The 13,072-nt window shown below is 34.9% G+C and overlaps 1 protein-coding gene across 2 annotated transcripts in view; it reads left to right on the top strand.

The window, feature by feature from the left end:
• The window catches only part of SP3 (Sp3 transcription factor), an 80,963-nt gene that overhangs the window by 58,449 nt on the left and 9,442 nt on the right, over nucleotides 1-13,072 (top strand). For both annotated transcript variants that reach the window (XM_054506142.2, XM_045868597.3), the window contains exon 5: nucleotides 12,126-12,318. In XM_054506142.2, the coding sequence (XP_054362117.1) occupies nucleotides 12,126-12,318 (193 nt within the window). The remainder of the gene's footprint in view (nucleotides 1-12,125; nucleotides 12,319-13,072) is intronic.

Raw genomic sequence — 13,072 nt, 5'->3', positions numbered from 1 at the left:
GTGTTGTTGTGTTTTTTTTAAATGAGGGGGTAGGGGAAAATAAACCCCAAACCATTAGTTTTTCTACCCATAAAGTGATAGGCACATTAGTTATAGTCCAATGGTGAGTAGAACCCCTTCCTCCCACATGAAGTCTCAGTAGAACCCCAGTATATAAAACTGACCTTAAGGGGCTGCTCTGATTTATATGAGAACCTGGGACCCTATATATTCATATTCTCTGCTGATGAACTTAAAGTTTATAGTGTCCTTTAAGGACAGTTTGAAAGCCCCTAAGCTGGAGCAGGTATAGGCACTGTGGTTTATTTTTGGGGGTTTGGGTTTCTTAGGAAAAGCCTCATATTCTTTAGGCTTAATTTTTCCGGTATTCATATATAATTTTTAACAATCCTGGGGCTAATTTCCAAGTTTCAGACTGGCTTAGAAGATAGACATTAGAAAGAATGATGGGTATGTGGCTTGGGAGAGAGAGAGAGTTGATACCACTGAAGTTGGGAAGGAGGCAAAAAAACAAAAATTGGAATTCTGGACTTATTTTAGTGCAGTGTTCCAGGACTTGTCTAATACCATAAATTATTTTTAATAATGAATTGGAGTCATTAAACAAAGATTAAATAACATTTTCAGGTTCCTGCTAAAGAAAGTAGATGAGTGTGTAATTCTGGAGAGATTTCCATTCAAAATATGGTGGGTAACCTGTAGTTAATCTCATAAACTACCATCCTAAATAGCTCATGCCCTGAAGGTTTTGATTTTTAGAAGTTTTTGATGTATTTTAAAGTGGTATACAAATAATTAAACATTGAGGGCGCCTGAGTGGCTCAGTTGGTTGAGCGACTGCCTTCGGCTCAGGTCATGATCCTGGAGTCCCTGGATCCAGTCCCGCATTGGGCTCCCTGCTCGGCAGGGAGTCTGCTTTTCCCTCTGACCCTCCCCCCTCTCATGTGCTCTCTCTCATTCTCTCTCTCTCAAATAAATAAAATCTTTAAAAAATAATAATAATAATTAAACATTGAAGTAGTAATAATACTCTTTTCCAATGTTTAATTTTTTAAAGTTTTATTAAAACTTAATGAAAAGAGCCCCAGGGTATTTTAATTTGAGAAAATGAATTTATATTATGCTATATGCCATGGCCATTGTGTTTCAAGAAGTTATAGTATAATATATTTAAAAAGCGTAACTGAAAGCTGTTCTGTGATGGCTTTTTTGTTTGTTTGAGAGGTAGGGACAGAGGGAGGAGAGAGAGAATCTTAAGCAGGCTTGGGACTCAGTGTCACAACCCTGAGATCATGACCTGAGCTGAAATCAAGAGTCCAATGCCTAACTGACTGATACCCCTGTAATGGCTATTTTTTTTTTAAGGAATATTTTAAGAGATTGCAAACCATGTAATTTGGAAGAGAGTTTTCTTGCAGCATGAAATGAGATTGGATTAGTAATAAAATCAATATAGAGCTATTTTTTGCATTTTTTTTTTTTTAAGATTTTATTTATTTGACAGAGAGCATGAGCACAAGCAGGGGGAGCAGCAGGGAGAGGGAGAAGCAGGCTCCCCGCTGAGCAGGGAGCCCGATGCGGGGCTCGATCCCAGGACCCTGGGATCATGACCTGAGCCGAAGGCAGACATTTAACTATCTGAGCCACCCAGGTGCCCCTATTTTTTTGTATTCTTGATAAGTAATATATATATATATGTGAATATGGAAGAAGATATGTTTATTGGGTAGGTGGCATGAAAAAGAATAGGATTTGCCAGGTGAGGTTAAAAAAAATCATATGTAACTTGTTTGCTGTTTTTGTATATTCCCTCCCCCCCCTTTTACTAGACTGAAGAAAAAAGATTTTTTTTGGAAGATTTATTTATTTGAGAGTGAGAACACAAGTGGAGGAGGGGCAAAGGAAGAGAATCTCAAGCAGGGTCCCCGCTGGGCACTGGGCGTGGAGCCCCATGGGGGGCTTGATCTCACCCCCCAAGAGATAATGACCAAAGCTGAAATCACAAGTTGGATGCTTAACTGATTGAGTCACCTGGGTGCCCAGGAAAAGATTTTTTTTAAGTGTAATTTTGTCCTCAACTACTTAGACTAGGAAAGTGTTTGCTTATGCCAGGGATAGAATATTTAGATGATTAGGTGGTAAGGAGGTTTATGTTATGGTCTGTTTTGAATGAAGAACAATGTTATATCTCCCAGTTTAATTAATGTTACTCATAATATGTTATTTCAGTTCATCTTTAGTTGTATACAAAAATTGAATCTACTTTTAGGATGAATGTTTTGGTACTATTAAGATTTGAATAGTGAGAGTTGTGACAGCTGCTTGTAACAAATCACTTTGTTGTTTCTTACCAGTCAAGGATTATTGGGAACTGTCATCCTTTTTAGTATTTTAACCTGGGGAAGTGGTGGAGAACAACTTTATCTTTTTTTTTTTAACTTTAGGGTAACTTTAAAGTAGTCTTTTCTTATCTGAAGGAGAGAGAAAAACTAGTCTCTCAAACTTACGGGGTGGGGAGGGAGGAGCCTTAGGAAGGAACATTGTCTGCGGTAATACATTGATGTGTTCCTTTACAGTTATTCTGAATTTCTTGTATGTGACATTGAAGATTTTATCTGTGAGGTTCCTAAAATGAAGTCCCCCATGGTGGGAAGCAACAAGGGAGATTTTTCCAGATTTTTTTTTATTGTGGTAAAAAGCACATAACATTAAATTTACCATCTTGACATACTTAAGTGTACAGTTCTGTAGTGTTAAGTATACTTACAACTGTTCTGCAACAGATGTCTAGAACTTTTCATCTTACAAAACTGAAACTCTGTATCCATTCTCCCCTTCCTACTCCCTAGCCCTTAGCAACCACCTTTCTACTTTGTTTCTGTGATTTTGACTACTTTAGATGCTTCATATTAGAAGAATCATACATTAGTTCTTTTGTGAATGGCTTATTTCACTTAGCATCTAATGTTCTCAAGGTTCATCATGTTGTATAGCATGTAACAGGATTTCCTTCTTTTTTAAGGCTGCACAATATTCCCATTGTATGTATACACAACATTTTCTTTATCCTCCCCAGATTTTAAGTCACATTAATTTGATTTGATCATACTACAGTTAAAGTTACATATTCATATGTTAGGGGGCTAACTTAAGCTCCTGTTCCTGGGAACTAACCCTGGTAGAGAACTGGTTTTTAGCAGTACTTGCAGTATGTTTTGCATAAGTCTTTGTCTTATATCCTGGCTCTATCCATTTTCAATTATGTGCTTTCTTACTACTTCAAACTACTAACCTTGTTTTCTTATGTAGAAAGTAGGGGAATATATATTAAGTGCTTACAATGGTGTCTGACAAGTAAATCTTAAGTGCTAGTTATTATCATCATCATCTGATAGAACACTGCTCCCTTAACAGAGACTTACCTAGTACTTCAGATGAAATAAAGTGAAGTTTTACAGTGTGTTAATTGTCGCATGGCCTTTTTCTTATATATTTGTGGTGTGGCTATAACTGAGGTCTTCTATAAGGCATATTAGAAAATCAGTTATTTCTAATTGTTTACATCTGTGTGTGTATATCCTGTAAAAAGTTGTTATTATTTAGATTTATTAGGATGAATAATCCTATTGTATAATCTCCTAATTAGGTAGAAAAGCTTTGAAGATAATTTGGAAAACTGCTATAAAAAAATAGAAGGGAGGCTTTAAAAAAAGATAGTTGAGATGAAATTAAAGATTAATTTTAAATAGGGGGAAGGGAGCAGTCACAGAAGAGTAACAATCCAGATCTGGGGAGATAGGGTTTGTGGGAAAGAGATTTGCTTCATGTACATATATTTTGTTTATAATAGGTAAAGGAATAAAATTCTGTTTTTATAACTATCCCCTAAAGTATTAACTTCTTTTGATTAAGTTAACGAAGTTGTATTTATAAGAATCCATGTCTGTAGTTGAAAACTCTCTCCTTGAAAGAAAAATTGGAAAAGAAAGACTTGGTAGCTCTGATATGTCCTTAGGAATGTGAATTGTTATGAATGTGAAAATCTAATTAAAAATAATACATGAGATCTTGTGGGATTATCCTGTAATTCTGTTTAGGTGATTTTTTTTTAAGGCAGGTAAAACTGATTAAAGGGAAAATGTAAAATAAACTTTAGAATCAAATGAAGTAATTTCATCGGGGCTTAAAAAATTGAAGGCAGAGAATATGAAAGCCTTTGATAAGACCAACAAAATCCTAATGATATGCTGTTGATAAAGGAGAATATCTCATTTTATCAACAGTACTGTAATTCATATTTAGTGTTAGTTATTTAAATTAAATATGCATATTCCAGACTTGATAAACCAGTTAAGAATGTATCTTAAATATTCTCTTAGCTCTATTGATAAATAATTAGCCAGATAGTCTTAGGAGGAAGCATTTAGCATTTTCTGGTAATATTTTTAATAGAAATCTAGGCATGCCCTGAGTTATTAATGCTTAACTAATATTGATTATACAGATTACCGTTGGTGCCTTCATTAATTCCATGTCAGCTATGTTTGTGTTACATATGCTAAGCCTGCTCACTCTCTCACTTTTTATATGCTTTTAGCACGCCTGCTACATATTGCTGTTTATATAAGCTTGAATTAAATGGATTTATATTTTCTGGTTTGAACTGAATAACCTTCAGAGCAGACTTTAATATCCATGTAAAGAAACCATGGATTGACTAGAAAAGAAAATGAAGGTATCACTGAACAACAAGAAAGTGGCAGAGTAGTCCCTTTCTGCTATTGATAACATTGAATCTTGCCCTAAATATTTTGTTGTGACATATTACCTAATGTTGAGCTATCGTAATTAACAATAAAATTAAAGTTGTTTATCTTTTATGTGTATTTGTGTTTTACGATATTTTATAATCAGAGTGTATATGCTTAATTAATATTTATGGGTTCCCTATTCACAGCTTTACTAATAGTGCCGTACAGTCAGAAAGATTTGGAGACCGCTGGCTGGCTTTATCTTCCTAATACACAAAAGCAGCCAAACTCTTTAAAGTCAACAGTGCTATATAGTGGTGGCTATGGGAAGTTAGTTTCATCTAAACCCTCACCACACTCCTGTACCCCAGGAGATTTTGCTTCTGTCACATTCTTTCTCTCTTTTTTGGTATTTCTGCACTTAAAGTGTATTAATAACATGTTCAGCTGTATCATTCTCTCAGTTTTGTGTTTGTCCATAGGCTACACAAGAAAATTAGTCTGTGTAACCATATCGCATGTGTGTGTCTATGTCGTGTGTATTTCATCATTTAAAGTCCCTGTTTTCTCTCTTTTCCTTCAAGTCTTGCCGAGATACATAGGTAATTTTTTTCATTTCTGTATCCCTTTGTTTTATTAGGGTAGGCCTTGAAAACAACCATAATCATGAGATAGTACTGTCATATACCAGGCTAGATAAAAAGGAAATTTAAACATTTTGAGGTAGAGAGTAAATACAATTTAAAAAAAATAGTACTGTTTATAAAGTTCTTAAGTGTGTATGCAAATCTATTTGCATTGCTTAAATTTTTGGCATTTAAACTTGTTTTTCCTTATGTACCCAAAATCATGTTTAAATAGGTATATTCATTTTTTATATTGCTAGTGTATATTATACATGTATTGCTACTAGACATGTTAAATCTGCCTTTGTTGGCTAGCTTAGGAATTTCAGTGACATTTTTATAATGCTTGCTTTCCCAGCATAACTCTTGGGAAGTGTTGTATATACTTGTTTCCAATTCATCTTCCATTCTTTTGAATCTACTCTAGGCAGGGCTGCATCCTAACTTCTTTACTGCAACAGCATTTGTCAAGATCACCTGTGATTACCACATTTTTACATCCAAACGTCATTTCTTAGTCTTCATTTTACTTATCAAGCATTGACATCTCTGATTCTGTTCTTCTTGAAATGATTGCTTCACTTGCTTTCTGAGTACTAGTTTCCTTCTGTCTCACTGGCTGGTTCTTTTTAATCTCTTCTACTTGTTAACTTTGAAGTGCCCCAGAGTTTCCTCCTATCTGTACTCTATTCCAGGTCACTCTCAATAGCCAACTGTATATGTTGATGATGTCCAGATTTATAACTGCAGGCCATACTTTTGCCTGAACTCCAGACCCACCAACTGCCTGAGTAGCATCATCACTTGGTTTTTTCTTCGGCACCTCAAAACTTTCATATCCAGTGATGGGTCCTTGATTGGCACCCCTCTCCCACAATCTTTTCTACTTCTGGTCTACCCTATCTCAGTTAATGGCACAAGAAAAAACTCTTAGAATTGTCTTTAACTCCTTTCTTGTTCTCACACCTCACAAAAAACCCTGTTATTAAGCCTGTTAGCAATGTCTTTGACTCTACCCCTACAAAATACTTACTGACTGACCAATTCTTACTGTTGCCTCATTAACACCTTAGTTTTAGGCCACTGTCATTTTTTGCTTTGGTAATTATATAGTAGCTTCCTAATTTAATTAGTCTCCCTACTTCTGCCTTCGCCTCCCAACAGTCTCTTTAGTGCAGTAGCTAGAGTGATCTTGAATTTATTTTAATAAAAATGTAATTTAAATTATATCACCCCTCCACTCTTAATCCCTTGGTGGCTTCCCTCACTCTGAATGAAATGTGAAGTCCTTATAATGGCCTATGAGATAATACACAATGTGTAACTCATATATATTCTTATCTCCCCCATATTTTTACTTTGTGATCTTATCACTTACTATACTTTATTCATAGTCATTTCATTCTAGCCACACAAGCCTCCTTGCTTTTCCCTGAACACACCAAGCATACATCCAACTTGCCTTTCCTTCTGCCCGGAATACTTTCCTCCACCGTACTTGATCTTTTGCCTCTAGGCAGCTTTCTCTGACCACTCTAAAATAGCCAGTACCTCACTCCTTTTACTTCCTGCCTCTCTTCACCATTTTTTCCATAACCCTTTATCACCTAAAATACTGTGGATGTATTTATTTGTTCTGTCTTCTTCCAACTAAAAAGGAAGTTTGATAAAGGTGTGAACTTCATTCTTGTTAACTGTTTTGTCCTTAGAACCTACAACAGTGACTGGCACATTGTTGTCATTCACATACTTACTGAGTGAATAACATTATATTCTAAACATCAGTTTATGGACTTATTCTTTGGAGCATACTCATCCTAAGGATTTTGTTTTGTTTTAAATTCCTATGTTGGGGGAAGGTGTTAGAACTGATTACGTAGGAACTAGAGATGAAACCACAACAAAAGAAGTTGACCGACACAGAATTCCTAGGTAATCTCCTATAGATTACTGGAAAAAATTATTTAGAATAATACTTACATCGAAGTATAATTGAATATAAGTATATTGAGTGTAAGCATATTGAATATACATTCAGAAATATGTGAAATCATATGTGTATAATTTGATGAATTTCCATAAAATGAACACCTAGGAAAAGTTACCACCCAGATCAAGAGAATAAGATACTACCAACAACCCAGCAATCTCCCTATACCCAGTCATTACCCCTCTTAAAGGTAGGCAGTCACCATACAGTAGTTTTACCTGTTGTTTTGAGCTTTATATAAATGGAATTTGGAGAGAGTGAAAGCACGTGCGCGTGAGCCTTTTGTTTAAAATTATGTTTGTGACATTCGTTTCTGTTGCATATAGGTTGTTAATTTTCATAACATGTTTCATTGTATGAATGAATATATCATGATTTATTTCCCATTCCAATACTAGTGGATATTGGAATTGTTTCATTTTAGGGTGAATTTCTTTACTTTTGGTGTCATGTGTATGCATTTTTGTTGGAATAAAATTGCTTGAGATATAGGGTATACATTGGATTAGTTTTAGAAGATATGGTTATAAGATTTTCCAAAGTTATACCAATTTACACACCCACCAGTAGTGTGGGAGAGTTTCAGTTCCACTACTTTGCCAGCAGTTGGCCTGGTCTGTTTTGAATTTTACCCGTCTAGGTGGTATGTAGGATATCTCATTGTGATGTTAATTTTTATTTTCCTGATACCTAATAATAATGTGTACCCTTTCATACTTGTGTGGGCCATTTTAATGGATTATTATTTCCCCTTTTTCTGAGCTTTATAAATCGTAGATTTCTAAGAATAAGTAGGCACCACATATAGGACATTAATAAATAGAGCACAGTAAAAAATATTTTCCTAACATCTACGCTAAGATATTGAGGAAGATGTAACCTTGACCACCTAGTACTGGAGACTTATTTTTAAGGTGTCTGTAATTAAAATGGTATGCAGTTGGCAAAGGGGAATTGTTTTAGATTTTTTGGATTATTATTATCATTAAGATTCTAAAATACCCCAGATTGTGTATGAGCAAGTGAAGTGATTAAAACTTGGCGTAACACTTGTTGGGCAATTAATCTATTATTTTTAGTGAGCACTTTGTGGTCCTGTCCCCATGAAATGACTCTTAATCTTATAAAAAATCTCTTTATGTATTATTTGCAGATAGAAGGAGCATAGAAAAGTAGAGGGCAAAGTCTTTCCAGGTAGATTATTACCTATATTGGAAGTTCCTCCTTAGGGAAAGTTTGTTCATTTAGTTAGATTGTATTTTCTGAGCACCCTGGAGTGAAGCATTTATTATCTAAAGGGATGTATGAGCCAATAAATCTAACTACCATAAGTATATATAAAGGAGATGATATTTGAACTAGCCTTGAAGAATAAATGGAGGTTAGATGAAAAAGGAAAGGACTAGGAAACAGTCTAGGCAAAACACACACACAAAGAGTGTCATTGACAAAGGGCATATATTTTGAAAATGATGAGAATTTTAGTGTTTTAATACTGAAGTTGGAAGAGCAGGTTGGGGCCAGATTGAGAACATTCTTGAATATCAAGTTAATGAGTTTGGTCTTTATACTGTAGAAAATAGAGAATTAGTGTAAGTATGGTTATCAGGAAAGTGATGCCATTAGATTCTTATTTAGGAAGAAAATTCTGGAAGCTGTGGAGAAGATGGATTGACAAAAGAGGGAGATGAGAGGCTGGGAATGGACTGACAGGAGTCACCTAGAGTTGATAGTTTGAGCAATTAGGTGGCTTATGATGCTGTAAAACTAAGAGGGATGCAAGGAGAAAGTTTGGTAGGTGGACCAGATGTGTTCAATTTATATGTTAGGTTTTATGTCCTGTGTTGTGAATATTCATGTCCATGACACATTATTTAAACGTATTTTGTAGGTTCCAGTAAGAGAATTAGCAATAGGAGCAGGAATGTGCTATAATACCCTCATCCCCTCGGTCAAGTTGCCCTCTCTTATCAGTTGCTTTTTTTGTTCTCTTTATGTCTGTAAAACTTTTCTTCTCTCTAGACTCCTTTATCCATTCTTGATATTAGTATTTTGTCCTTTTTACTTGCTGTCTTGTCACAATAATGTAAGACAAGCAGCTTTAAAAACATCTGATAAAATTCCTCATTTTGTGGACTTCAAACTTACCCAACTTTGGATATATGTTATCCATATATTATGTCTTTTATTTAACTGATAAAGCTAGTACTGTGCAATGTTTTTGCAAGTTACTTAGGTATTTTGTCATAGTGATGCAGATGGACATCCAATTATAAAGGAACAGAGGTCAGTACTCATTTATGTTGTGTATTTGGAGGAATTTTATACATAGTTTAATTCTTCATCCTTTCACTGAGGAAAGAGAAACCAGTTTTCCCTTAATTTCCAGTCATCGAATTCTCTCTGGGTCTGGAGTCTAGCACAGTTCATGGCACATAGTAGCTAATTATTTACTGGACGAATGAATATGCTTGTATTTTTTCTTACTTCATGTAATAGAGGCAATTGTGGCTAAACCATTAGCTAAACCTGTAAGTGCTGTGGCTTATCATCCCTTCCTCACATTTTAGGGATTTCAATCCTGTATTTTCATCCTGTCTATAATGGATCTTTCTCATAAGCATTTAAACATGTTCAGGTTTTTCCTGTCTTTAAAAACAAAACACTCCTCCCCTTAACTCTCCTCTTTGGTCCCATTAAGCTACTGCCATGTTTTTGTCTCTCAAACCAGACTTCTTGAAAAACTTACCTGTACTTTATATTAAACACTTTCTCACTTCTTACCCATGTTCTTAGTTTAGTTTCTTCATTTATCTGCAAGATTTGATGTTGACTACTTCCTTTCTTTCTTGAAATAACATTCTTTGCTTTCTTTGATGTAGCACATTTTTCTGGATACTAATTTCCTTTGCAGGTTCCTCCTCTTCTGCTGGTTCCTTAAATGTTTGTATTCCTCATAGGCAACTTTTTTTCTCATTCTATTTATAGTTGTGGAGTGATCTCACCTACTTCTTTGGATGGACTTCATCACTGTATATATGCTGAGAATTTCTTTTTCTTTTTTTTTTTTTAAGATTTATATATTTATTTTAAGAGAGCAAGTGTGCACAAGTCGGGGGAGGAGCAGAAGAAGAGGGGGAGAGAGAATCTCAAGCAGACTCCCCGCTGAGCATGGAGCCTGATGCAGGACTCAGTCTCACAACTCTGAGATCATGACCTGAGCCAAAACCAAGAGTTAGATGCTCAACCGACTGAGCCACTCAACATCCCTATACTGATAATTTCTGTATCTGTAGCACTTGCCTCTTTTTTTTTAAGCTCCAGAGCTGTAGGTCCAACTTCTTTACTTGTATGTCTCATGAACAGTTCAGACTCCATGGTCTTGAACCTTGAACTCATTAATTGTCCTTCTTTACCTCTATTTGGACCTTCTCCAGTATTCCTGTTTTAGTGAATGGTACAACTATCTACCCTGTTGCCCAGGCCAGACTCCCCTTTCTTCCTTCTTTCCTGCCTGAATCTTAGTTGTGGTTATTCTGATAAAATAAACTAGTTTTAAACTGTTTGAGGCATTTTTCTTTATTGTTGGCTATATATTCTAGTTTTTATTAGTTTAAATTCAGGAGTTACTAGGCACATTTGATTTTTTAAGGCTATTTTTGCCCCAGTAATTAGTGACTGATCTAGATCTAAAAAAAAAAAAAAAAGATTTTTAGTTTACATAAGTCGAAGTAAAAATCTACAAGAATTTGTTTTACCAAAAATGGTTATATTCAGTATTTGTTCTAAATCCTGTATTGTTTCTTTATTTTTTTATTTTATTATTATTATTTTTTAAGATTTTATTTATTTATTCATGAGAGACAGAGAGAGAGAGAGAGAGAAGCAGAGGGAGAAGCAGGCTCCCAAGGAGCAGGGAGCCCGATGCGGGACTCCATCCCAGGACCCTGGGATCATGACCTGAGCCGAAGGCAGACGCTTAACCGTCTGAGCCACCCAGGCGCCCCCTATATTGTTTCTTTAAAAAAGTTTTCTGAGATGAAAAAACATCTTAGTTTCACATAGAAAATGATATCATATCATTATCAGTATAAATAAAGGTGATTGGCTCTGCTGAGAAAATGGCATAACTTGCTGCCATGTCCACTCTTCCTTACCATTGCATCCTCATTCTGTTTCCCAGTCTGGTTTGTAATAAAACTCCTTGAAAAAAGAAACTGTCTCATAGTTCTGTACCCTTTTCCACCATGATGTTATGGCTATTGTAGATATTTTAGTAATGATTGACTTAATTTAAAGCTTAAATTTGTGAGTAACAGATTCAAGTGAATGACCCCTTCTTTTGCATTCACATAGTACCTATAGATAGGGATGATTAATTGATACAGGTTATGAAAAAGAGGTTTAAGGCATTAGAATTTGTTCTAATCTGAATTGATTGTTGGATTTATTGACTAGTTGAACAATATATAATTGAAGTTTCAGAATTGATGATTCAGCTTGCTCAAAAAAATTGTTTTTCTTAAAAAAAGCAAGCTCTCATGCTGGCTTTATTCCCTTTTTTGGCTGAATTCTTTGATATTTAGAATAAAATAGAAATAGTTTTAAAAGAATAAGTCACAATAAGGACCAATGGTTATGTTCCACGAACATGAGCTTTGACTTTTACATAGTATTCACTTTACCTTAGAGAGGCTCAGATCTCATGCTTTTTGGGCCAGTGGGCTGCTTCTCATCTGTATTTGCTTTTTTCTTTAGATATTAGGATCAAGGAAGAAGAACCTGATCCTGAAGAGTGGCAGCTCAGTGGCGATTCTACATTGAATACCAATGATCTAACACATTTAAGAGTACAGGTGGTAGATGAAGAAGGGGACCAACAACATCAAGAAGGAAAAAGACTTCGGAGGGTAGCTTGCACCTGTCCCAACTGTAAAGAAGGTGGTGGGAGGTATGCACACATGAAACATACTCTTTTTTTTTTTTTTTAGGCTGCTAATATCATCACCCTAATTTTTGAAATACTGCATGTTGTATCACTTAATTATGGGAACTTATTCATTACATCATTTTGTGTGTATGTCTGTATGAGTGTGGCAGAAAAAGTTAGAGAACAAAATATATAAGATAGAATTTTTAGATCTAAACGCCTTTTTTAAAATTAAAGTTACTTAATTTGCCTTAAAAAAAAAAATGTAGCAGATGCCATTTAATAGGCCCATACCAGAAATTAGCCTATTTGCAAACCAGCAATGAGATTTGCCTAAATAAGATAAAGTTGATTTTTAGCTTGAGAATAGCAGTTATATAAAAATAAGTTCAGAAATAGTTGATAAGCATAAACATTTTCTAAACATTTTCTATTTTCAACAGAAATGAATAATAAGCCTAATGATGGAATTTTTTTAAAAAGTGGAACTGTAGTATTTCAATTTAGTGCTTTAAAAAAAATAAATGTTAAGACAGAATAACATGACAGGAAAAACTAAAAACAGATTACTGATTATATTAAATGTGGATGATTAAGAACTTGAAACTCAGATCATATTTAAAAAACGAAATCCAGCCTTATGTTGATTATAAGGAACATCTCAAACTGGCACAGGAGTGTTGAAGATAAAGGGATGGAAATAGATAATATAGGGAAATGTTAACAAGAAAACTTGGATAGCAATGTTACTGTTAAGCGATGAAGGATTAGGGTG

The sequence above is a fragment of the Mirounga angustirostris genome, unplaced genomic scaffold (assembly GCF_029215605.1).
Source record: "Mirounga angustirostris isolate CCGP_5_RB_7025 unplaced genomic scaffold, mMirAng1.0.hap1 SCAF_3, whole genome shotgun sequence".
NCBI classification, from domain to species: domain Eukaryota; kingdom Metazoa; phylum Chordata; class Mammalia; order Carnivora; family Phocidae; genus Mirounga; species Mirounga angustirostris.
This window is presented reverse-complemented; position numbering and strand designations above follow the sequence as displayed.